This window comes from Eutrigla gurnardus (assembly GCF_963514095.1).
Source record: "Eutrigla gurnardus genome assembly, chromosome: 9".
Lineage (NCBI taxonomy): Eukaryota > Metazoa > Chordata > Actinopteri > Perciformes > Triglidae > Eutrigla > Eutrigla gurnardus.
In genome coordinates, this window is record NC_139923.1 from 16460523 (window position 1) to 16488159 (window position 27637).

At 39.5% G+C, this 27637-nt stretch overlaps 1 protein-coding gene across 4 annotated transcripts; it reads left to right on the forward strand.

Annotated features, from left to right (window-relative positions):
- Positions 1-1511: 1511 nt before the first annotated feature.
- cat (catalase) lies at positions 1512-25072 on the forward strand. 4 transcript variants are annotated; one of them, XM_084017820.1, is made up of 13 exons: positions 1512-1669; positions 3633-3804; positions 3963-4073; positions 4897-5027; positions 5165-5269; positions 5494-5619; positions 5716-5907; positions 6238-6390; positions 6688-6826; positions 15990-16120; positions 20857-20964; positions 22677-22775; positions 24698-25072. In XM_084017820.1, the coding sequence occupies exons 1-13, from the start codon at positions 1604-1606 to the stop codon at positions 24761-24763; spliced, it is 1599 nt and encodes a 532-aa protein (XP_083873946.1). In that variant the 5' UTR covers positions 1512-1603; the 3' UTR covers positions 24764-25072. The 4 variants fall into 4 exon arrangements, with proteins under 4 accessions (XP_083873946.1, XP_083873948.1, XP_083873945.1 ...); XM_084017822.1 differs by having other exon boundaries at positions 22677-22760; XM_084017819.1 differs by lacking the exons at positions 15990-16120; positions 20857-20964; positions 22677-22775; positions 24698-25072 and adding exons at positions 7763-7893; positions 8885-8992; positions 10206-10304; positions 11049-12330.
- Positions 25073-27637: the final 2565 nt, after the last annotated feature.

The following is a 27637-nucleotide window of genomic DNA, read 5'->3' on the forward strand; positions in this document are numbered from 1 at the left end:
TGATTAATGCAATATATGTTGCATAAGCATATTAAACAGTGTAAATAGTGTACTAGAACATTCTTCTAATTGTTTTTCCTCTAAATTCTGGGTGCAAATCATGTTTTTTCATAGTATTACAATTTAAATAGACACCAGACTCCAAGTTTATTTATACAACACTATATTTAACACCAGTATCGCTGCTGATCAATGAATTGTTATCAAAACACCTCTGGGAATTTAACTTGTGATGTATGATGTAAGTATACTAACCCCTTTAAATGGGTTAACACTTCCTTTTGTCTTAGAGGAAACACCTTGATATTCTGAATTATAGTTGTTTGTCACCAGGCACTTGTCACGCTCATTTTAGCTTTTGTCATTAAGATACATGTAAACTTCTTCTTAGCACTGATAGTGTTCTTACAACCAACAGGAGCCACTTTGAAGCTTGAAGTTTGAATGGTAATATTACTAAAAAAAAATGAAGCTACTGTGACAGTAAACGTCAAAATGTCAAGGTGGCTTTTTATCTTTCTCAGATATTCTCTACAACATTGTGCAATAGTGCTGTTTTGTTGTAACTTTTGAATGTGAATTATCATGTGAAATAACTAACTCGAAGAAACATCATCAACCTTGTGCACTGTTGTGATTTTGGGTTTTAATCAGAACCTAGTCTACATTTTTGGTCATGTTCTGATTGCGTTCCTCACTTCACTTTGGAAATCACTCCAAAAATAACACACCTCTGCATAAAAAAGACAATATTTCCTACTGTGCCAAATAATGAAGCAATATTTTCATTTACAATCAGCATTTGCATTCTAGTCAACAAAGCTGTAGCCTACATTTGACCATGCATGAAGTTATCTAGCACTTGATGTGAATGTGCCTCAAGAATACAGTGTATTGTGTGAATGCTGTTTGAAATAAAAGCAATTCAACAGTAACAGTGTGAATACATGTTTATATTGTTGGGATCACCTGGAGTTGTTTAATCAGAGAGAAGGAAAAAAGAAAGCCGTCTCACTTTCCACTTCCTATAAAAAAGGTAGGTCTTTAGAAGCTACAGAATTGGCTGAATTTGAATGACTTTATGTACCACTGTGTACCTTAACCAATAACATATAGTATAATGCATGAGTTAATTTAAATGCTGTGTTAATAATAGAAATCTGCAAAATAATGTGTAATTTAAAAAAATGTCTCCGAGATGTAGTAACTAGAAGTGTAAAGTAGGACAACATATTGATACTCAAACAAAGTAAAGGTACCTCAAAGTTTTACTGAATTAAGCAGCATACAGTAGGCCTACTGCAGTACATGTAGTTTAAATAGTTGAAATGTAGGAATGTTGGGTTCCACCACTGCTAAAGCACAACATCATATAATATGACCTGACTTAATATAATATCTTGAAGACAATTACAACTTCTGGCTTTGGTGCGTTGTCCTCAGAAGTAGGTCAGTATCCCCCCTTCAGCCAATCAGCGAGAAGGGGGCGCAAGAGGGGGCGGGGTCACGTTGAGCAAAGTTCAGGAAGAACTGCAGGATAAATACATTACGTTTACGGCGGTAACATTCATCTGTGTTTGTGGAGTGGCGCTGAACTGTCGAGATGGCTGACAACAGAGATAAAGCTAGCGATCAAATGAAGACATGGGCGGAGAACAGGGTCTCCCAGGTCTGTATATAACCCGCATTTGATCAAGTGTTGCTGCATGGCGCTGCATGATATATAGGAGGTCATTTAGGGTAAACCAGCAAACGTTAGCAGCCAAAACCTAAAGCTTGTCGAGCGAGCTAGCGTTTCACACTTAAACCTGCCTTTGCAGACATTTCCAAGTCATTTAGAGCAGCTGACTATTTCAATCACGTTTATAATTTGTTGTTATTGTAACGTCAAAGCTCTCACTAGCAAACCTGTTCACAGTCGTTTGCAAACGTTACATGCTAAGCTAGCCCGAATAAAGGAAATAGAATAACCGCAAGATACTAAACAACAACCCGTTTAGTCACAAAATTAACAAGCAAACAGCTCCGTTAAAGATATTAAGTAACTAGGTCATTGTCAAGAGGAGTGTTTGTGCTTGCACTTTACCCCTGTGGGTTATATAAACAGATCATATCAGAGCAAACAGCTACCATCACCTTAATGAACCCTATTGTTGCCCACGTCCCTCTGACCACTTCATGTTAATTCGGATTTTGTAGGCCTTCTTGTGGCAGTTTTTGTTTTCATTTATGATGTCTGACTGTACGTTATTTATTGTAAGACCAGTGGCGTGCACAGACATTTTGGGGGGCAGGTGCTCAGTGAAAAATAAGGGCACTTTATGCGGCATGTAGAACTGACGGCTGCCTTATTATAGCAGTGTGAGATTTAAAAAATAAATAAACATTACAGGCACATGTTGAACGTTATATGCTATTATTTTATTTCCCACAGAGCTGCTCCCCTGGGCTGCCTGCTGTAGCTCCCTTTCTTTTTCCCTTCTTATCCTCTCCTTTCTAGGCATTATGCTGCAATTGGTAAATAAAAAGAGTAAAAAGTAGCCCTGTGCCTTGTTGAAAAAATATTTCAACAAGGCACAGGGCTACTTTTTCTGCAGGCAATTGGGTATTGCCTGTTTGTCATTTAGCAAATACATTACTGCAAGTGTTAATTATGTAGGCCTAGCCTAATGTAAACCTATACAATAGCCTACTAAATATTCATCTTAAGTAAGTATACAGATAGATTCACATGCTGTAGGATACCAATGACAAACTCTACTGGTGGTCATCATCACGTCATATCTATTACTGATTTTGGGTAGCGTCTAGCTTGTGAGCAGCTGATAATTTATGCCCAGCTGTGTGGCGTTGAAACCGGCTACTTCACAACAGAGACAAATAAATGCAAGTTGCAGCTTGGCAACTGAGGCGCGTTGCTTTTATTTTGAAAATTGACCGGATTGTCTCGTGTTTCTTTGTGTGAAAAAAACGAACTTTCAAAAGGGCACTTGCTTGGTCCAGAGGGCAAGGGCAGGTGCTTTAGCACCACCTAGTGTCTACCTGTGCACGCCACTGTGTAAGACCCACCGGAGGGATTTTCGGACCTCTGATCAATTTATGCATAACCCCAACGAAATAATTTATTTTGACATGACCCTGCAATCGACTTGGCAGAATTAATATGCCCCCCAATATATGTCACATCACAAATATTGTTTTTAATATTTCTTGTGATAGTCTTTAATAATGCAGCTGTAATTGTGCACCGTTGTAAATGATTTACAGCTTTGAGAATAATGAAGAGCAAATGATTGCATAAATGGACCTGCAGTTGCTTGTTCCCATAACCCGATATTTTAAAATGACCAACATTTCTGTCAATCGACTCATCTCTTAAGCAAACTCATTTTTTTCAAATTAGGGACAAAACCATTAGTTGATTTCATAGATCGGAGGGTCGACAGAAGAATCTGTAACAATTGTGATAATTTGCTTAAATACTGGCTAGTTGCACAAACTAAATTGCTTTGTTTGTATTTTTTGTATTATTTTGAGTTTGTGTTTGTTTTTTTTAAGTTGTCAATTTATTATAAAAAAAATAGTATGATTTTTTTTCCATTTTTTTTTCATACAAATTCTGTTTGCAACAGAGGCCAGACACGCTGACTACTGGGGCTGGCCATCCGGTTGGAGACAAGCTGAACCTGCAGACTGCAGGACCGAGGGGCCCTCTGCTTGTGCAAGATGTGGTTTTCACAGATGAGATGGCCCACTTTGACCGGGAACGAATCCCAGAGAGAGTGGTGCATGCCAAAGGGGCAGGTGAGTGTTTCATCATTCTCTTCTGTTGGCCTTAAAAGAAATATTATTTCCCAATTGTTTCTTATTACAAAAAGGATATTTTGTACCCCTCCCCCAGTAAATGTACATTAAAATACAAATTTCGATTGCTCAAACTCCCTTTTCTCTCTATGATGTAGGAGCGTTTGGCTACTTTGAGGTGACTCATGACATCACTCGCTACTGCAAGGCCAAGGTGTTTGAGCATGTCGGCAAGACTACACCTATCGCTGTCCGCTTCTCCACTGTGGGTGAGAATAATCTTGTCATGTGTTTCATGTAGGATTCATACCTTGTTTATCTCGTGCAGATTTTCCCCTAAAATATCATGTATAGATTGTTTAAGTTTAAAATTATTTCCCCTCCACCCCTGCATTTTATGTCCTTACACATTGACATGTTTCATGCAACTAATGCTGCAATCATAGAATGAGCTTACAGAAAAAAATGGGGAGAAAACACAAACTAACTTTGGGGCGGCCAGGTCCATGAACTGAGGGTCTCTAGGCTACTGGTGGTTGTTTGGCACCAGACTGGTTATCTCGCTTCAACAGATGGGTTGGGCCCAACATATTTGAGTTGGCACTTTGATGGGAGTAATACACATTTGTGAGTGTTTTGGAAATGTGCTCTCATTTTAATCGCACTCCTTCCCCTCAAACTCGGACTGTTATTTTATAGCTCATCTGGTAAACAAGCCTCAGAAATTACCACAAATATGTTGCATTATTAATAAAGCTAATTCTCTTTATTATTTGTACAATCTATAAAACATTAGAAAATGATTGTTAAAAAGTCCTTAACCATGTCCTAGAGAAAGTCTTTGTTTTATCAAAGTTAATTTATCTATATGTAAAAAAGAAAAGCAATAGATACTCAAACAGAATTAATGTGCATTTATTGAAATTAAATTTTGTGAAAAATGTAATTTCAATTATTTTTCTTGGGATGAAATGAATGCTTATTGGATGAATCATTGAAGCCCAACTCTCCTTTGAAATAGGAACATTTGGCTCTAACTACTTCTGAGGAATTCTGACATATTATTTTAGTAATATTTCCATGTTATGTCAGCTGGTGAATCAGGATCAGCAGACACAGTGCGAGACCCCCGAGGCTTTGCAGTCAAGTTTTACTCTGAGGAGGGCAACTGGGACTTGACAGGCAACAACACCCCTATTTTCTTCATCAGGGACGCCCTGCTGGTGAGTGAGTACATGGTTTATGAGCCAGAATCTGCTGTTATTTAGTGTTCAGTGTTTTAAGTGTCTAAAGTTTTCTAGCAAATGCACAAATAATTATAAGAAGAGGTTGTAGAACACGCTTCTTTTTCTCCATGTAGTTCCCGTCCTTCATCCACTCCCAGAAGCGCAATCCCCAAACCCACATGAAAGACCCTGACATGGTGTGGGACTTCTGGAGTCTGAGGCCTGAGAGTCTGCATCAGGTAGCGGCTGCTGAGCCTGATGCTGTTGTTGAAGATTGTTTCTAGTTGAATGTATTCAGAAAGGAAGATTAAGGGCAGCTGACATGACTATTTTTAATGTGTTACACTGTATTATTTGGCACATTTTATTTATACTTGCAGTAGTCTCTTATTTGCATCGACAGTAGTTTGCACAGGAAAGTTTGCAGGACTCGTCATTGTCTTGTGTCTTCTGTCCCGTGCAGGTGTCTTTCTTGTTCAGCGACCGAGGTTTGCCTGATGGGTTCCGTCACATGAACGGCTACGGCTCTCACACCTTCAAACTGGTCAATGCTGATGGCGAGCGTTTCTACTGCAAGTTCCACTACAAGGTGTGTTTGAGCCCAGGGTAAACCCCCATAAGAGTTAATAGCTCCGCCTCCTGGGATGTTGGCATTGCTCAGTAACAGAATGTCATGTTTTTTTAGACGGATCAAGGAATAAAGAATCTGCCAGTAGAGGAGGCAGACCGCCTGGCTTCCACCAACCCAGATTATGCCATTGGAGACTTGTTCAACGCCATTGCCAATGGCAACTTCCCATCCTGGACCTTCTTCATTCAGGTCATGACCTTCGAGCAGGCTGAGAAGTTCCAGTTCAACCCCTTCGATCTTACCAAGGTACCTCATACCTATTAGTACTACTATTTAGTGTAGTATGAATTAGCTCCATATTGAATGATTTTTGTACAGTAGCTACTTATTGATATATTGTACAACCCCAGGGCAGATGTACAATGTTTATTAGTAATATGTGATTACTCTACTCTTAGATTCTGCTTTTAAATGTTAGGGATGCATGTTGACAGATGTCTGGTTTAGAATATGTATACATATTTGGAATGAGCTGATGTTAAGATCGACCGTGTACAAATACTCGCCGGGTGTGTTGTTTTGCCCATCCGGCAGTAGGCTGCAGTATTTTTCAGCTAATGGAGTTTTCTCATTCAGGTTTGGTCACATAAAGAATACCCCTTGATCCCTGTGGGCAAGATGGTGCTCAACAGGAACCCAGTCAACTACTTTGCAGAGGTGGAGCAGCTGGCCTTTGACCCCAGCAACATGCCACCAGGCATCGAGCCGAGCCCCGACAAGATGCTGCAGGTAACGCCACAACAGGTTTTTCAGTCAACTTGAGAACAAAAAACTCAAACTCAAAACGAAAATAGTTTGTTGGTGGAGATCAGAGAATGTTTTGTCACTTTGCTTCACCAATTGTCGGAACATTTACCTTTTTTTTCTACTACATATCTTGTCTTTAGTATCCAAATACATAATGAAAGAGCCTGTTTAGGCATCTCAGTGTGGTGATTTGATGATACCCATGTTTTAATTTTCTTCCAGCAGAGATAAAGCTCCAGTGTAACAATGCTATGTATTGTGTATCATGTCTTTGTCTAGGGTCGCCTCTTCTCTTACCCAGACACACATCGGCACCGGCTGGGAGCCAACTACCTGCAGCTTCCCGTCAACTGCCCCTTCAGGACCCGTGTGACCAACTACCAGCGGGATGGTCCGATGTGCATGTTTGACAACCAAGGTAATTCATAGTCCTGTGTGCGCGTGTGTGTGTGTGTGTGTGTGTGTCTCTACGTGCCTGCGTATGTGTTACTTTCTGCAATGGTAACAAGGACAGAGACGTGCAGAAAAGGCCGGTCAGATTCAAACCCGGGCCTGCTGCAGTGAGGACTTCTACATATGTTTATCTGGGAAGTCTTGAAGTAGGGCAATATCTGGGTTTCTTCGAGTTTTTCCACCACTGTTTTCATACCACATCACCTGAAGCAAAGCACACTCACACCACATGTAATACCAAGGTTTTCCCAGCAGATGTCGCTATTTGACCTCTATTAAATTCTTTGACAGAATTGGTCATTACAAATAGGCAGGAGTTTTTTCTTTTTAGATTTCCTTATTGGAAATCCAAGAATTTGCAACAACAACAAACAATGTCAGACACAGTTTGAGAAATGTATTCACATTTTCCCATAATTTACACAGTTATGTTTATGGTTTTATTTCAGCTCTGTTCTATTGTTGTTCTGAATGTTTGTTTTTCTATTAAGAAGATTTCTTCATCAATTATTAGACCTTTGCCCTTTTGTTGGAGAAGCTGCCTTCTCCCCAGTTCCTTTATGTTGTTGTTTTTTCCTATTTTCTCCCATGTTGTCCTTTTACTAAATATATGACGACTAACTAGCACAGCAGTCCAAACCATAACATATGTTTAAAAAACAGTTTGAATATGCAATGCTGTAAATGTAAATTGTATGTAGATGTATGCTGTAATGTATATTGTATGTAGTTTATAGTATGTTCAAAGCCATAGTGACTGGCGTGTTCTCGTTTTATTCACTGATAACACCATAACACTTTTCTGTTGTTGTCTCAGTTACTTCGGTATTTCAATTCAACCCTCTACAGCATTTTACTCATCCTACCCGTCTCACCAGTGTTTTACCTGTCCGGCCTCTAGGTGGAGCTCCAAACTACTATCCCAACAGCTTCAGTGCCCCCGAGACCCAGCCTCGGTTTGTGGAGTCCAAATTTAAGGTATCTCCAGATGTGGCTCGTTACAACAGTGCAGATGAAGATAACGTCACCCAGGTAAAGATAACATCACACTTTTCTAGGCATGTTTTTCTATGGCCAAGCCATTTGTGCCCACAATATTCAAATACAGTTTTTTTTTTTTATTTGTGTATCACATACAGTATATTCATTCCCACACTTCCCAACTGTACTTTGTTGTGCCAGAATATTGAGGTCACCAGAAGGGCCAGTAGTTTAGTTTTTCTTGTCTTGTTTACTTCCTTGCTCACTATCTTACTGAGAGACTTTTGCTCATTTAAAACTAGGGCTCTGTTTAAGCAACGCCAATTGAGGTTATAAGGTTATTCTACACTTTCAATATTATTTTAAAGCTGCACTAAATGTTTGTATTAACAATGGATCAAATTACTACTTGAATGTCACTCATAGTGTCAAACCTGCTGAGAATGAACACTCAACTCTGCAGCATGTTCCTTCCTCTTTCAACTCTTGTTTTTTTCCAGCCCCCCACCCCTGTTGTGATTTCCACTCACTGCTCTCATCAGTGCTGCTTGCAAAACAATGTTCTGTTCAGTCCACCACTTCCTGCCCTGCACCGATGAACACCCACCAAGTTTGCTGCTAAAGATATTTCTAAGAGTTGAAATCCAAAACGGAACTAAAAGGAGAGTGAATTAGAAACACAACTCCAAATGAATGCTTAATGTTAGCTTCTTCGCCATAACGACTGTATATGATGATCATATTCCAATTCCTCTTTTACAGGTTGTTTGGTGGCCCCAAGTGGCCATTAAAATGTATTAATATATTCAAATGAAAATAGTCATGCAAACAAGGTCATTCATGTCTGGATAAAGGGGCAGTAAGTCAGATGGTTACTGCTGCTTAGTATATTTGCAGGGTACCCATTGATTTGTTGAAATAGTGTTATAGAATACCTAATGTTCTTGATTTCTGTTTGAAATTCATCTAGGAATCTCATTTTGATTTAATCCTCTTTGACCAGGTTGTCAACTTTTGTGTGTGTGTGTGTGTTTTCTTGCAGGTTCGTACCTTCTACATGCAGATCCTGAACGAAGAAGAGCGCCAGAGACTTTGCCAGAACATGGCAGGGGCCCTGAAGGGGGCCCAGCTCTTCATTCAAAAACGCATGGTGAGTCCACATCTCCTTTTTATAGTATCCACACATTCTGTCACCTTACTGTCTTTCGTAGTATTGTGATTTTATACATCTAAAAGAAAGTTGGGTGGCAATTTAGATTCATATTAACACATATTAACCATGAACTAGTTTATTATTAGCATGCATATTACTAGTATATTGGCTGTTTTTAAGCCATTATAAATAACTTACTAATGCCTTATTCTGCATGATCATATTCTGCAACTACTAGGCCATTAACTACTGTGAGAGTTTTGCAGTTTATCATTTCCTAATCACTGCTTATTGATAGTGAGTTAGGGAGTTGTTGGAAACCACTTAATAAGAATAAGCTAATAAGTAACTAGTTCATGATTAATATGTGTTCCCTAATTGAAATGTTACCAAAAGTTGCATTTTGGAGCGATGAACTATGTGAAGAGTTGTCTTGAAACTGGATAGACTGTTTAAATCATTCGACCATTTTCCTTTACATGGCAACTGCACAAAAGACAAATCTATCTTTTTTGGTTGGTGAACCAATTGCACATATTTAGGTCAAAGAAAACCTTGAAATTAGCATAATTCAGTAAAAAGGTAATTGTCATCTAAAGAAATTCATCATAGTGATACAAACATCCTGTCAATCCAATATTGGTAACGATTTTTTGCGCCACTGATCAGCATTAATCAGGTGAATGCAGTTTTTCCACAGGATGGATGTTGTTGGCAGAACATATGTAATGTTTGAGTATCACTTCATTAATTGTGGTTGGGGTTTTTTATTTTTTACGTGGAAAAAAAAACCCCCAAAGGTTTCAATGCAGGTGTGACCACAGAAATAGAGTAGAAACACAGTCCAGATTTATTGGCTTAGTATTTATTGTGTCCACCATAATGGCATACAGAGAACTACCAGAGATGTTTGAATAGCATTTGCAGAATTGATTACATTGTATTGAGATGTATAGTTCTCTTCTTTTTGTTCCATGCGTCACTCACCAATTAACCTAACTTAACCTTCAACAACAAACCACAGCAGAACAAACCACTGTGATTTCCTGAGGAAGTGGGTACATCACCGTTTCTAAAAGTCCCTTGCCTCTGATTCTCAGACACTCTGAACTCTTTGGTAAACAATAGTTTAGTTACAGTTTAATATGTTGCTGATTGAGAAACTATGTCGTCAGAGCCTTCGAGTCTCATCGTCTGCTTCTTCATGCAGGTCGAGACCTTGAGGGCTGTCCATCCAGACTACGCAAACCGGGTTCAGACCCTTCTCAACAAGTACAATGCAGAGGCCCAGAAGGTAATCACATCCCCTGTAAGGTGTAATCCAGCGTTACGTAATAGTCCACAGTCAAATTCCAATATGTCCAATACTTTGGTTTATGACCAAATCCTTTCAAAACGAATGACTTTACCATCTACTTTACCTGTATGTTGTGTGAAGTGCCAAGTTGCGAAAGTTATATTTTAACAGGCTATTCTAGATTTTCAAAAATGGAACATAGCCTGCTAAACATTAGCATGTCAGTATTGTCATTGTGGACAAGTCGGCATTAAGCTCAAAGTTGCTAGTTGTAAACGTTCTAGAAACATACTACGAGGACCTAACACTTGTTCTATTTTTAGCTCTTACTTTATCGGCAATGATACGTTGTGGTTTCTTTGTTTCCTTCTTTTGACAAATGTACTTATTGTAAGTCGCTTTGGACAAAAGCGTCTGCTAAATGACCTAAATGTAAATGTAAACGTAACACACAGAAGTTTCTTTGAACGTCATTGCATTGGATCCAAAACTATAAAGCAGGTTTTGCCACCACTGTGTTTATTTTTAAAGTAATAATATGAGACTTAACTGATTGGAAGACATTTATAGCTGTAGGATAATATTTCACCTTAAGGAAAGATGAGATGTGGGATGAAATGTTTGTGAAGTGATTTTTGTTTCTTATGCATTCATCAATTAATTGTTCACTATGCTGTGAATTCTATATATTGCAGATTTAAAAAGAAAATACAATATCTCTGTTTTTCTCTCTCCATCTCATTTTGTCTTTCTCAGAATACACCTGTGCGTGTTTACAGCCGTCCAGGAGCCTCGGCCATCGCAGCGTCCTCCAAGATGTGATGACTTAATTTTCCACCAGGGGGTGTCTCCTTCATTTAACCAAGAGCAAATGCACTTTTACCAACTGCTATGACGAGCTCTACCGTCCACTATTGCCAATGAATAAAATACTAACCTTGTCGTGTCGGGGTTGAGATAAATTTATCTTTAGTTCAGCCAATCCAAACAGTTGATTTTCTTCAAAATTCTCAAAGCTCGTAATATTCAGGAGGGTCTTAATCTCTGATAAAACCCTGTGAGGTTCATATGTCTTGATTGAATCACTAGGATTTGTTTTTAACCAATTAAAACATCATGGTGTATAATTTTGACTCTTTATACCTGGTTATTCTGAAAACATGCTCATTTTGAGTGCCTGACTTCTACCACATGAAGGCCTTGAAAGAAATTTAAAATGTAATTGTATTACCATGTTGATTTGATTGCATTTAATCAATTGACCCCAACTATGAAGCTATGAAGAATATCTGTTTCCAATAATTCCTCAGATTGTGTGTCCTGCTGTGCTCTTTTCTTCATCTTAACTTTAAAGAAGCCGTCTGTATTATTTGTCAGATATGCAATTTACCAAGAGCAAGTTTCAAGTAGAGGGATTATTTCCACTACAGCTAAGACAATAGTGCCTTATGTGTCGTAACACACAGTACAGAATAGACAGATTTGACATAAAACTGGAAGCATCACTTATGAATTGCTCTGTCTGATGTTTTTATACATTTCTTACATTTATTTATTATTTAACAACTGCCCAAAAAATATGAAAAACCTGATTATTTCAGAGTTTAAGTTTAAAGATGTCATATTGGTCCTTTTCATCCTGAGAAGACACCGCAAAGATCCACCAACAGGAAGCAAACAATCAAATGTATCACTGTGCAGTATGTCCATGTAACCTACCATTGTTGTGTATTTGAAAACATTAAAAATGTTCTGTATCGGAATGTAACAGATTTGTTATTAATATTCAAGTGAACCTTTTTCAGATGATGTGTATTTAGTGCCTGTAATGTAATTATTAATTTCAAAGCTTATTGGCAGCTCTAATTTTTCTCAGTATCTTTTGTTCCCGCTGACTTTTTTAAGCAGGTTTGCATCTTCATGGATCGTTTGACACAGAAAGACAGAGGATCACTTGAATTGACAATTCTTGTCTATGAGTCATGTGTCTTAGGAACAGTTTCACTACTAAATAAATGAAAGTCAAAGTTAAGTTTCATTATTCTTTGAAAATGAGAGTTGAGGGTAAAAAAAATGTGGTTGAATACACACTGATACTCTCTTGCACTATTGTAGTACTACATTTCCACCGTGTTATGTACTTTATAGCATTTTAATTGTTAAATATTTTATTTGAACTTGGAAGTTTCACCAAATGGAAACAAACCAGATGCTTGTGATGCAGGGCTTTATCTTCACAGTGCTTATATTTATTTGTATTATCTTAGCTTCTGTTTTGTGAACCATTGAGCAACTGCTTTTCTAGTTGACTAACAGGTATTCTGGTCTTGTTTCTACACTGATTTCAGCTCATCAGTCTTTTAGGTCATTTGATCCAAATGTGTTATACCGTCACCCCTCGGAAAAAATGACCAAAACAGATTGTGAAGTGACCTACTCGGCTGCTCTTTAGCAAGTCCATCCATTTTCTACCGCTTATCCTGTATTCAGGGTCGCGGGGGGGCTGGAGCCGATCCCAGCTGTCATTGGGTGAAGGCAGGGTACACCCTGGACAGGTCGCCAGTCTATCACAGGGCCGACATGTAGAGACAAACAACCATTCACACTCACATTCACACCTACGGGCAATTTAGAGTCATGAGTTAACCTATCCCATGTCTTTGGACTGTGGGAGGAAGCCACGCTTACGGGGAGAACATGCAAACTTCGAACCGGAACCCGACCCGGGAGTCTAACCTGGGACCCTCTCGCTGTGAGACGACCCACTACACCACTGTGCAGCCTCTGTAGCATCTTTTATTTTTATTTTCAAACATGACAGTTGATGAAAATGTAATGGACATAATCGACTGTATTTTTATTGAATCGGCAAACTCTTCAGCACATTTATAAGACAACAAAACATCATGTATTATATTTTCTCTGCCATGTGTGTTTTGCCTCTGCTGCTGCCTCATTGGCTTTTGGTTGGAGGGGGGGGCAGACCTGTATGCCAACGCCCAAAAGGCTTCAAAAGGAAACTCCTTGACGATTGAGTTCTTCTCTTATTTCCTTGTGAGTTGAGTTCTTGCACATTGCCCTGCAGCCTGCCTTACAAACTATGGTTGAGCCAACAGCAAAGTATCCTCCAGAGAATGAGAGTCTTCCATTGTGGGAGAGCAATGCTGGGATCCTTGTACAGCCTGGAAGATCAACAGTGGTTCAGCACACCACCGTGACCATCCCCACTGAACCCCCCAAGGACCACATCATCTGGTCCCTCTGCTGCTTTATCTACACATACCCCTGCTGTTGTCTTGGACTAGCAGCTCTCATTTTCTCTGTCAAGGTGAGTTTCATTCATGGGAAATCTTCCGTTGTGCCTATTAACGTGTATTGAAACTAAGTCTAGCTAAGGCCGACCCGGATCCATACCAGTGGTTATGAGTTGATAAATTATGATCACCCAATCAGCCAGCCAGTAAATCAGCCAGTATATTGCTTTAGCAATATATCAAATTCTAAAATAACAGTTCTTACAAAGCAGAGAAAGGGTTAGTGGAAAATAAAGAAGTGTCTGCCAAGTTTTTGTAGACAAGACACAGTCCTCACTTGCTTTTAGATGCTTTTGCAGTTGTTCAGTCGTCCTCAAAATGACGATTTAACAACTGAAATCATACAATACAAAGATGTTCCATTAGTAAATGAGACAAAAGAAAAAAGACAATAGAGACTTTAAATGTGTTACTTTTCTTGAAAAGAAAAGAATCAGAGATAGAACAATTATGTGAAGAAGACGATATGGGTAAAGGGAGAATGGATGGAAAAGGGTCAGTGTTGTTAGTTTATGTTCCATTTAATTGAAGCATAACTGTGAATTCACTTTTAAAATAATCCTTCCAGGCCAGAGACCGGAAGGTGGTTGGAGATCTGGACGGTGCCCGACACTATGGCTCTACTGCCCGCTGCATCAACATCTGTGCCACAGTTCTCATCTCTGCCATTATCCTAATTTCCATTATTGTAACCATTGTCATGGTTGTAAAAACGAATGAGGCATACTCAAGTTACAGGGACAATACAAATTGGCATTACCCTAATGTACATTACCCTAATATTAAATATGGGTAGAGTTGCCTGCTGCTGTGGCTTAGTGATGCTTGTGGTTCTGTGCTTTACACTTAGAGCACAATTTTTTAACCTTATACCATTTTACTTGTATTCTGCAAAACTAATACAGATGTGTTTGTGTTACAAACGTGTTAACTCATCCATGTTTTCCTTACTGACAATCAATAATACCCTTTTATGCCAGACTTTGTTATTAAATTCTGATTTCCTTTCGACAAGACCTGTCTCCTAGCATTGTTCAAAAAAAGAGAACAGTTTAATCTGTCAATAAATATGTCTTATCAAAACTCTGAAATATGCTTGTGAGTTATTTTTTAAATGATGAATTAACAGATTGTATTTCAATACACGATGACATGATTTTCCTAATTTCTACAAATTACGACATTTTGACATTTACAGTAGTGGCAATTAAAAAAAAAAATCTACCTTTTATAGCCTACATTTTAAGACATTTTAGTTTTTGTATTGCTACCCCATGCTTCCATAACTGGGTCAAAAAATAAAAAAAAATAAAAAAAACAATTATTGTGTATACAATCGAAAATATAACAAATTATTATTACAAAAATGACAAAAATGATTCTAATACGGGTCAGTTTTGACCCACTTATGGAAGAAATTATAGGGTCTAATCACTCATGCATCTAAGGCTTAAAAAAAGTCTTGTTTGATTAGATTTGTGTGCCTTTGATAAACGGGTAGATGGATGCATTGACATATTTTTTTATTTCTTTCATAAGTAATTGAAGAAACATTAGAGAGGCTGAACTATTTGTATTGCATCACAGATAAAACACATGTTCTAAGGGAAGATCAAAGAACAAATACATTATAGGCCTAATGTATAAAGAAAATGTTTAAATAGCAATTATGTAGGACAGTAAAACCATCGCAGCATCAGTATCCAAATTATTAGTTTGGTCCACAAAACTTTTACAATTGTATTAAAAATCAAATTTAAAATAAAAACAAATTATTACATAAAAAAACGATTGTAGAAGATAACAGAAAGAAACCAATAGTCCGTAATGCCATGCTTTCAGTATACAACAAACAATGTCAGACACAGTTTGAGAAATGTATTCACATTTTCCCATAATTTACACAGTTATGTTTATGGTTTTATTTCAGCTCTGTTCTATTGTTGTTCTGAATGTTTGTTTTTCTATTAAGAAGATTTCTTCATCAATTATTAGACTTTTGCCCTTTTGTTGGAGATGCTGCCTTCTCCCCAGTTCCTTTATGTTGTTGTTTTTTCCTATTTTCTACCATGTTGTCCTTTTACTAAATATATGACGACTAACTAGCACAACAGTCTACACCATAACATATGTTAAAAAAAACAGTTTGAATATGCAATGCTGTAAATGTAAATTGTATGTAGATGTATGCTGTAATGTATATTGTATGTAGTTTATGGTATGTTCAAAGCCATAGTGACTGGCATGTTGTTGTTGTATTCACTGATAACACCATAACACTTTTCTGATGTTGTCTCAGTTACTTCTGTATTTCAATTCAACCCTCTACAGCATTTTACTCATCCTACCCGTCTCACCAGTGTTTTACCTGTCCGGCCTCTAGGTGGAGCTCCAAACTACTATCCCAACAGCTTCAGTGCCCCCGAGACCCAGCCTCGGTTTGTGGAGTCCAAGTTTAAGGTATCTCCAGATGTGGCTTGTTACAACAGTGCAGATGAAGATAACGTCACCCAGGTAAAGATAACATCACACTTTTCTAGGCATGTTTTTCTATGACAAAGCCATTTGTGCCCACAATATTCAAATACAGTTTTTTTTTATTTGTGTATCACATACAGTATATTCATTCCCACACTTCCCAACTGTACTTTGTTGTGCCAGAATATTGAGGTCACCAGAAGGGCCAGTAGTTTAGTTTTTCTTGTCGTGTTTACTTCCTTGCTGACTATCTTACTGAGAGACTTTTGCTCATTTAAAACTAGGGCTGTTGAGTTTTATCAGCAGAGTGGTGCTGCTGACGATGCGTAGGAAGGAGGCTGACGACTTCTCTCATTATAGAACATTTATTTCAGAACAATGAAATGTGGCCATCTGCCGGTTGGGTTGAGCGCGGACTGACTGGAATATGAAAAACGTCCCGCATAAAAATGTCCATGTACGGGAAGTCCATTAGGTCACAATACAATACATGAACATTCATTACATTAATTATTGTGTGTGCTCTTGCGCCCTCTTGTGTCTCTAAGAGTAAACAATATTTACAGTCATGTAACCTGAGAACATAAAAATAGGCTTACATTTTAACACCCCCACTTGTACTCAGGTTGGTAACACAAAAACACCAAAACAAGATTAAACAAATGTGTACCTTTGGCTTACACATATTAGTCACCAAAAAGAAGACCTGCAAACTTTCCCAGTTTGAACTTGCTGACAGGCTTCGTCATCACACCAGCGACCATTTCATCAGTAGCACAATACATTAAATTCACCTTACCCTCATTCACAGTAGACCTAATAAAGTGATACCTAATGTCTATGTGTTTACAACGCTTTCTATTCACAGGATTTCTGGCAAGAGCAATCGTCCCCTGATTGTCTTCGTGTATTACCGTTTGTGTGTATTGGTAACCATCCATATTCTCCAGTAATTGTTCTAGGTAAAGGCATTCCTGAACAGTAGAAGCAAGTGCCATATACTCTGCTTCGCATGTGGAAAGTGCAACAGTAGGTTGCTTCTTTGCCTTCCATGAAACAAGTGCACTAACAGACTAACACAGTATCCTGTGGTACTGCGGCGATCACTGGTATCAGCCGCCCAGTCTGCATCACTGTAGGCTTTTATACCAAGATTCTCAGTGCTTCTCCTAAAGGTTAAACCTTTGTCTGCTGTACCTTTAAGGTATCGCAGGACATGCTTCACAGTAACCCATTGCTCCTCTGTAGGCTCAGCTAGGTACTGTGACAGCCTGCTCACCACAAAACTCAGATCGGGCCTAGTGCAGGTCGTCAGGTATATCAGACTGCCCACGGCCTCTCTGTACATCCTGATATCTGTCATTTTAACTGCATCATTACTGTATTCAAGCTTTTGCTCACAAGGGGTATCTCTCACCCTGCATTCTGACATGTTGAAACGCTGTAGAATTTTGTTAATGTACTTCTCTTGTGACATCTTAATGCATCCATCAGAAAAATCAAAATCAATACCAAGAAAATGTTTGAGTTGCCCCAAATCTTTCATCTTGAATTGCTCTGCAAGCATCCCTTTCACCTTTTTCAGTTTTCCTTCATCGCTTGCAGCGATGATCAAGTCATCGACCCACACAATTATGATCACTTTCCCTTCTTTAGACTCTTTGGAATAAACACAGTTGTCAGCTTGGTTTTGTGTGAAACCATTTTCAGTTAAGCAATCATGTAAAACCCTGTTCCAGTTTCTTCCAGACTGTTTGAGACCATAAAGCGATTTCTCTAGCCTATAGACTACACCCTCTTTTTCTTCATAGCCCTCTGGTGGATTGATGTAGATTTCGTGGTCGATGGGGGCGTGTAAGAACGCGGTTTTCACGTCCATTTGGTGGACCAGTAAATTTTCCTGCACTGCCTTCTGTAGCACAATTCTAACACTGGTTAGGTCTGCTGTAGGTGAAAACGTTTCCCCATAGTCTACCCCCATTTTCTGGCTGTAGCCCTTGGCGACAAATCGAGCCTTGTACTGGTCATTCCCATCTACACCAGACTTGATTGCGTAAACCCACCTACCCCCCACTGGTTTCTTGCCCACGGGTAGTGTTGTCGAGGTAAAGGTTTTATTCTCATTTAGAGACTGGATTTCCTCATTCATTGCTTTTCTCCATTCTTTTGAATTGTCTGACTGCATTGCTTCACCATAAGTTTGCGGAATGCCACAAACTGCTCTGCAGCAGTAGTCTACTGTGACATGCATCCCGTCACTATCACTGTCTTCTCTCACGAAGTCGCCTAGGTAATTTGGTGCCCTCCTTTCTCTTGTTGGATACTGCCTACTCTCAGGATCGATGCTTGTAACACTTCCAGTTTCATTATGCTCAGTAGACTCATTTGCTGCCCTTGGACTATCGCAATGTGGACTTTTACCGGGTTCATTTTGCTCTAGAGCCTTTTCTGCACTCCTGTTGACCCCCTGCGTCCCCCTAGTCCTGACTCTGTGCCCCACACCGTCATCATTTAGATCTGGCTCATCTGTCTGTGTTTGTTTTTCTGCAGCTGTTTTGCTCACAAATTTCACCAGCCTGTGTTTTTGCACTTTGTTTGTATTTGGGTGATACACCAAATACGCTGGGCTATTTTTATCGTACCCCACAAAACGCCCCTGATCACACCTGGAGTCAAGCTTTCCCTTTTCCTGCTCATAATTGTAGCAAACAGACCCGAATCGTTGCATTCTGGACACATTGGGCTTTTTGTTTGTCAACATCTCGTAAGGAGTCAGCCCTGTGCGCTTGTTCAAGCATCTGTTGCGTACCGTTGCTGCTGTTTGTACTGCGTAGTGCCAAAGGTGTTTTGGTAACTCACTTTCAATTAGCATGCACCTGCCCATCTCGAAAAGAGTACGCCACCCACGTTCTGCTGTTCCATTTCGGTGCGGTGAGTACGGAGCTGTCGTCTCATGCCCAATTTTGCTTTTCCTCAGCAGCGCCTGGAAATCACCACCTGTGAACTCAGTTCCATTATCAGATCGCATACACTTCACCTTCCCATAAGGGGATACATCTGCAAGGAATTTTTCAGTTGCCTGCACTGCGTCACTCTTTTTCTTTAGAAAGTAAACAAATACTGCATTTGAGTAATCATCGGTAAAAGACTGTGCATATTTGTACCCATCTAATGACTCAGTGGCTATTGGACCTGCAAGGTCTGTGTGTATCATTTCTAAAGGAGCCTTTGCTCGGGGTTCCTATTTCTAGTTTGTGTAAACTTCCCTTGAATACACACCTCACACTCTTGCTCAGGCTTACTCATTTTTCCCTTGATCTGCATACCATTAACAACATCATGTAACCTAAGCACATCATCATAATTACAGTGGCCTAGTATCTCATGCCATGCTTGGATGTCGTGGGTTGCATTACACTTATCATCAGTTGACTCAATCTCAGTGTGCAGGTAGTACAATCTGCCAAACACATGAATGTCAAACCTGGTACCATACCTGGTTATCAAGACATCATTATCTTCTTTGAAGACGACTGTGGACCCATTCGTGGTTGCTGCCTTCACCGAGAAAATGTTCTGCGGGTACGACGGCACATACAGAGCGTCCAACAGTTTCGCATTGCACCGCCGTCCACTGCCGTCGATGAGGGTAACCACTGCCATGCCTCTCCGCTGAGCGACGCCGCTGCATCTGGGCCCATAACCTGTTGAGTTTTATCAGCAGAGTGGTGCTGCTGACGATGCGTAGGAAGGAGGCTGACGACTTCTCTCATTATAGAACATTTATTTCAGAACAATGAAATGTGGCCATCTGCCGGTTGGGTTGAGCGCGGACTAACTGGAATATGAAAAAACGTCCCGCATAAAAATGTCCATGTACGGGAAGTCCATTAGGTCACAATACAATACATGAACATTCATTACATTAATTATTGTGTGTGCTCTTGCGCCCTCTTGTGTCTCTAAGAGTAAACAATATTTACAGTCATGTAACCTGAGAACATAAACATAGGCTTACATTTTAACAAGGGCCCTGTTTAAGCAACGCCAATTGAGGTTATAAGGTTATTCTACACTTTCAATATTATTTTAAAGCTGCACTAAATGTTTGTGTCAACAATGGATCAAATTACTACTTGAATGTCACTCATAGTGTCAAACCTGCTGAGAATTAACACTCAACTCTGCAGCATGTTCCTTCCTCTTTCAACTCTTGTTTTTTTCCAGCCCCCCACCCCTGTTGTGATTTCCACTCACTGCTCTCATCAGTGCTGCTTGCAAAACAATGTTCTGTTCAGTCCACCACTTCCTGTCCTGTATGCACGATGAACACCCACCAAGTTTGCTGCTAAAGATATTTCTAAGAGTTGAAATCCAAAACGGAACTAAAAGGAGAGTGAATTAGAAACACAACTCCAAATGAATGCTTAATGTTAGCTTCTTCGCCATAACGACTGTATATGATGATCATATTCCAATTAATCTTTTACAGGTTGTTTGGTGGCCCCAAGTGGCCATTAAAATGTATTAATATATTCAAATGAAATTAGTCATGCAAACAAGGTCATTCATGTCTGGATAAAGGGGCAGTAAGTCAGATGGTTACTGCTGCTTAGTATATTTGCAGGGTACCCATTGATTTGTTGAAATAGTGTTATAGAATACCTAATGTTCTTGATTTCTGTTTGAAATTCATCTAGGAATCTCATTTTGATTTAATCCTCTTTGACCAGGTTGTCAACTTTTGTGTGTGTGTGTGTGTTTTCTTGCAGGTTCGTACCTTCTACATGCAGATCCTGAACGAAGAAGAGCGCCAGAGACTTTGCCAGAACATGGCAGGGGCCCTGAAGGGGGCCCAGCTCTTCATTCAAAAACGCATGGTGAGTCCACATCTCCTTTTTTTTAGTATCCACACATTCCGTCACCTTACTGTCTTTCGTAGTATTGTGATTTTATACATCTAAAAGAAAGTTGGGTGGCAATTTAGATTAATATTAACACATATTAACCATGAACTAGTTTATTATTAGCATGCATATTACTAGCATATTGGCTGTTTTTAAGCCATTATAAATAACTTACTAATGCCTTATTCTGCATGATCATATTCTGCAACTACTAGGCCATTAACCACTGTGAGAGTTTTGCAGTTTATAATTTCCTAATCACTGCTTATTGATAGTGAGTTAGGGAGTTGTTGGAAACCACTTAAGAATAAGCTAATAAGTAACTAGTTCATGATTAATATGTGTTCCCTAATTGAAATGTTACCAAAAGTTGCATTTTGGAGCGATGAACTATGTGAAGAGTTGTCTTGAAACTGGATAGACTGTTTAAATCATTCGACCATTTTCCTTTACATGGCAACTGCACAAAAGACAAATCTATCTTTTTTGGTTGGTGAACCAATTGCACATATTTAGGTCAAAGAAAACCTTGAAATGAGCATAATTCAGTAAAAAGGTCATTGTCATCTAAAGAAATTCATCATAGTGATACAAACATCCTGTGAATCCAATATTGGTAATGATTTTTTGCGCCACTGATCAGCATTAATCAGGTGAATGCAGTTTTTCCACAGGATGGATGCTGTTGGTGGAACATATGTAATGTTTGAGTATCACTGCATTAATTGTGGTTGGCACACAACAAATCACCGGTTTAGCTTGACGTTTGCTACCGTCATAATTTATCAGTTTACAGTGTTGTGGAAAAATGAATCTGCCCAATAAAGATCAACAACCAGGATCAGCTTTTTCTCCGAGGTTTATTCCATTAAGTATTCTCATCTGCAGAGGAGGTTCACCCCTGCCTTCTGATGCAAAGGTTCAGAATCAGCAGGAACGACCCTGAGTCCAACAACAATCTCCCTTTTAAGGAGGAGGAACCAAAGGACGGATCATGTCCTATCTTACAAAGACAAGATGTACAGGCAAGGTCAAGATTTACAGAACACATGCGTCATAGTCCTGAAATTATCTTATGTCAATGTGGCACTCATGTTCATATCTACAAACAGGCATTCATTTTCATCATAGCATAACAGTCAGATGAGGAGATGCGGATCGAGTCAGCCTGACAAATATTCTGATTATAAAGTACAAACATCCAAAATTCCCATTACAACAGCTATTACAATGTTTTGTAATATCATGCATAATTTATTGCAAGAGCACGACCATCGGGACAAACATTTACCCGCCCCAGTGGCATGTATCCCTCCAAAATTAAGTCGCCAGGGGAATATTTTAGTCGCATTTGGCGAGTGGCGACCGTTAGTTTACAGCCCTGTTTGAATAGCATTTGCAGAATTGATTACATTGTATTGAGATGTATAGTTCTCTTCTTTTTGTTCCATGCGTCACTCACCAATTAACCTAACTTAACCTTCAACAACAAACCACAGCAGAACAAACCACTGTGATTTCCTGAGGAAGTGGGTACATCACCGTTTCTAAAAGTCCCTTGCCTCTGATTCTCAGTCACTCTGAACTCTTTGGTAGACAATAGTTTACTTACAGTTTAATATGTTGCTGATTGAGAAACTATGTCCTCAGAGCCTTCGAGTCTCATCGTCTGCTTCTTCATGCAGGTCGAGACCTTGAGGGCTGTCCATCCAGACTACGCAAACCGGGTTCAGACCCTTCTCAACAAGTACAATGCAGAGGCCCAGAAGGTAATCACATCCCCTGTAAGGTGTAATCCAGCGTTACGTAATAGTCCATAGTCAAATTCCAATATGTCCAATACTTTGTGTGGCATGAGGGTGGTATGTGCAAAATTAACAATTTAAATTGCAGATAAAGTGCTGCTCGACAACGCCACCTGGGGGAATTTCGCCCCCAGGAAATTAGTTTTAAAGGACACAAGTCCGAATGCACCCAGACAAGACGTGAGTTATGAAAATAATTAATTTTATTAATTCTCAATATAAAAATACAAGTTAAAATAGTTTAGTCAGTGACATCCTACTCTTTTAAATGCTGCAATATTTCAACCACCTTTTCTTCACTCAGGTAGCAGTGGCTCAAAAACAAAACAACGACACAATCAATTATATACAACAAATAAACCTTGGAATAAAGAAAACAAACATAACCATTAAACAAAAACAAAGAAAAGCAAACTGTTAATAGCACACAAAAGCAAAGCAATTAGTCATAATAAACTAAAAAGGAAACAATATTCATGCAAAACAATCAATAAACATACTAAGGATAATAAATCAGAGCTCACTGGTTGGCTACACAACGGTGGAGCACTTAAGGTCCAATAGGACCAATAGTAAGTGGGAAAGAGAGCAAGTAAACGGTGATCGTGAGACTGGACATTAAAACACTACAAGACAGCAGTAGAGTCCCGGTGCACCGAAGCGTCAGACGCCGGTAAGTGGAGCACCGCAGCGCACAGCCAGGCCGAGAGCGTACCTGGAAAGCATGCACGAAAGATTTCAATTTTAATACTAATCACTATCTGACCGAAAGGAGTAACCGGTACAGATCACATACCCCGAAGCACAGGTGCGGCTCTGCTAACACAGAGGAGAGGGAGAGCGACAAGCCACAAGCCACAGGTAAATCCTGGAGAGAGTGAATCCGCAGCACGGACAACTCCAATCCCACACAGCAGTAGCCAGCTGACCGCCACGCTGCAAGGCACAAGGATAAAGCAGGTGTAATGCCCAGAGGCCGCAGAAATACCCCAATAGCGCAACGCAAAGGACTTACAATTTCAAGGTGGAGAGGGTCCAGCAAAATCGAGGGTCCGGCAAAATCGGCGACGCCAACCGCCACACAGCTCAGACCACACACAGCGCCATGCCACGCCAAGATACCAGCCATGAGGAAGGTGAAGGACAGACTGGATTAAATAGACACCTGCGCCAAGAGCGCTGGCGGCTCCGCCCTACAATCAGTGCAGCGCACTGACACACACCTGGTGTGGATCAAGCAAGGAGGAGGGGGAACGGTGGAAACTACCCGACCATCCTGTCACATTTGGTTTATGACCAAATCCTTTCAAAACGAATGACTTTACCATCTACTTTACCTGTATGTTGTGTGAAGTGCCAAGTTGCGAAAGTTATGTTCTAACAGGCTATTCTAGATTTTCAAAAATAGAATATAGCCTGCTAAACATTAGCATGTCAGTATTGTCATTGTGGACAAGTCGGCATTAAGCTCAAAGTTGCTAGTTGTAAACGTTCTAGAAACATACTACGAGGACCTAACACTTGTTCTATTTTTAGCTCTTACTTTATCGGCAATGATACGTTGTGGTTTCTTTGTTTCCTTCTTTTGACAAATGTACTTTTTTTAAGTCGCTTTGGACAAAAGCGTTTGCTAAATGACCTAAATGTAAATGTAAACGTAACACACAGAAGTTTCTTTGAACGTCATTGCATTGGATCCAAAACTATAAAGCAGGTTTTGCCACCACTGTGTTTTTTTTAAAGTAATAATATGAGACTTAACTGATTGGAAGACATTTATAGCTGTAGGATAATATTTCACCTTAAGGAAAGATGAGATGTGGGATGAAATGTTTGAAAAATGTAAAAAGAAAATACAATATCTCTGTTTTTCTCTCTCCATCTCATTTTGTCTTTCTCAGAATACACCTGTGCGTGTTTACAGCCGTCCAGGAGCCTCGGCCATCGCAGCGTCCTCCAAGATGTGATGACTTAATTTTCCACCAGGGGGTGTCTCCTTCATTTAACCAAGAGCAAATGCACTTTTACCAACTGCTATGACGAGCTCTACCGTCCACTATTGCCAATGACTAAAATACTAACCTTGTAGTGTCGGGGTTGAGATAAATTCATCTTTAGTTCAGCCAATCCAAACAGTTGATTTTCTTCAAAATTCTCAAAGCTCGTAATATTCAGGAGGGTCTTAATCTCTGATAAAACCCTGTGAGGTTCATATGTCTTGATTGAATCACTAGGATTTGTTTTTAACCAATTAAAACATCATGGTGTATAATTTTGACTCTTTATACCTGGTTATAATGAAAACATGCTCATTTTGAGTGCCTGACTTCTACCACATGAAGGCCTTGAAAGAAATTTAAAATGTAATTGTATTACCATGTTGATTTGATTGCATTTAATCAATTGACCCCAACTATGAAGCTATGAAGAATATCTGTTTCCAATAATTCCTCAGATTGTGTGTCCTGCTGTGCTCTTTTCTTCATCTTAACTTTAAAGAAGCCGTCTGTATTATTTGTCAGATATGCAATTTACCAAGAGCAAGTTTCAAGTAGAGGGATTATTTCCACTACAGCTAAGACAATAGTGCCTTATGTGTCGTAACACACAGTAGAATAGACAGATTTGACATAAAACTGGAAGCATCACTTATGAATTGCTCTGTCTGGTGTTTTCATACATTTCTTACATTTATTTATTATTTAACAACTGCCCAAAAAATATGAAAAACCTGATTATTTCAGAGTTTAAGTTTAAAGATGTCATATTGGTCCTTTTCATCCTGAGAAGACACCGTAAAGATCCACCAACAGGACGCAAACAATCAAATGTATCACTGTGCAGTATGTCCATGTAACCTACCATTGTTGTGTATTTGAAAACATTAAAAATGTTCTGTATCGGAATGTAACAGATTTTTTATTAATATTCAAGTGAACCTTTTTCAGATGATGTGTATTTAGTGCCTGTAATGTAATTATTAATTTCAAAGCTTATTGGCAGCTCTAATTTTTCTCCGTTTCTTTTGTTCCCGCTGACTTTTTTAAGCAGGTTTGCATCTTCATGGATCGTTTGACACAGAAAGACACAGAAAGACAGAGGATCACTTGAATTGACAATTCTTGTCTATGAGTCATGTGTCTTAGGAACAGTTTCACTACTAAATAAATGAAAGTCAAAGTCAAGTTTCATTCTTCTTTGAAATTGAGAGTTGAGGGTAAAAAAAAATGTGGTTGAAAGTCAAGTTTCATTCTTCTTTGAAATTGAGAGTTGAGGGTAAAAAACATGTGGTTGAAAGTCAAGTTTCATTCTTCTTTGAAATTGAGAGTTGAGGGTAAAAAAAATGTGGTTGAATACACACTGATACTCTCTTGCACTATTGTAGTACTACATTTCCACCGTGTTATGTACTTTATAGCATTTTAATTGTTAAATATTTTATTTGAACTTGGAAGTTTCACCAAATGGAAACAAACCAGATGCTTGTGATGCAGGGCTTTATCTTCACAGTGCTTATATTTATTCGTATTATCTTAGCTTCTGTTTTGTGAACCATTGAGCAACTGCTTTTCTAGTTGACTAACAGGTATTCTGGTCTTGTTTCTACACTGATTTCAGCTCATCAGTCTTTTAGGTCATTTGATCCAAATGTGTTATACCGTCACCCCTCGGAAAAAATGACCAAAACAGATTGTGAAGTGACCTACTCGGCTGCTCTTTAGCAAGTCCATCCATTTTCTACCGCTTATCCTGTATTCAGGGTCGCGGGGGGGCTGGAGCCGATCCCAGCTGTCATTGGGCGAAGGCAGGGTACACCCTGGACAGGTCGCCAGTCTATCACAGGGCTGACATGTAGAGACAAACAACCATTCACACTCACATTCACACCTACGGGCAATTTAGAGTCATCAATTAACCTATCCCATGTCTTTGGACTGTGGGAGGAAGCCACGCTTACGGGGAGAACATGCAAACTTCGAACCGGAACCCGACCCGGGGGTCTAACCTGGGACCCTCTCGCTGTGAGACGACCCACTACACCACCGTGCAGCCTCTGTAGCATCTTTTATTTTTATTTTCAAACATGACAGTTGATGAAAATGTAATGGACATAATCGACTGTATTTTTATTGAATCGGCAAACTCTTCAGCACATTTATAAGACAACAAAACATCATGTATTATATTTTCTCTGCCATGTGTGTTTTGCCTCTGCTGCTGCCTCATTGGCTTTTGGTTGGAGGGGGGGGCAGACCTGTATGCCAACGCCCAAAAGGCTTCAAAAGGAAACTCCTTGACGATTGAGTTCTTCTCTTATTTCCTTGTGAGTTGAGTTCTTGCACATTGCCCTGCAGCCTGCCTTACAAACTATGGTTGAGCCAACAGCAAAGTATCCTCCAGGGAATGAGAGTCTTCCATTGTGGGAGAGCAATGATGGGATCCTTGTACAGCCTGGAAGATCAACAGTGGTTCAGCACACCACCGTGACCATCCCCACTGAACCCCCCAAGGACCACATCATCTGGTCCGTCTTCTGCTTACTCTACTCATACCCCTGCTGTTGTCTTGGACTAGCAGCTCTCATTTTCTCTGTCAAGGTGAGTTTCATTCATGGGAAATCTTCCGTTGTGCCTATTAACGTGTATTGAAACTAGGCAAGTCTAGCTAAGGCCGACCCGGATCCATACCAGTGGTTATGAGTTGATAAATTATGATCACCCAATCAGCCAGCCAGTAAATCAGCCAGTATATTGCTTTAGCAATATATCAAATTCTAAAATAACAGTTCTTACAAAGCAGAGAAAGGGTTAGTGGAAAATAAAGAAGTGTCTGCCAAGTTT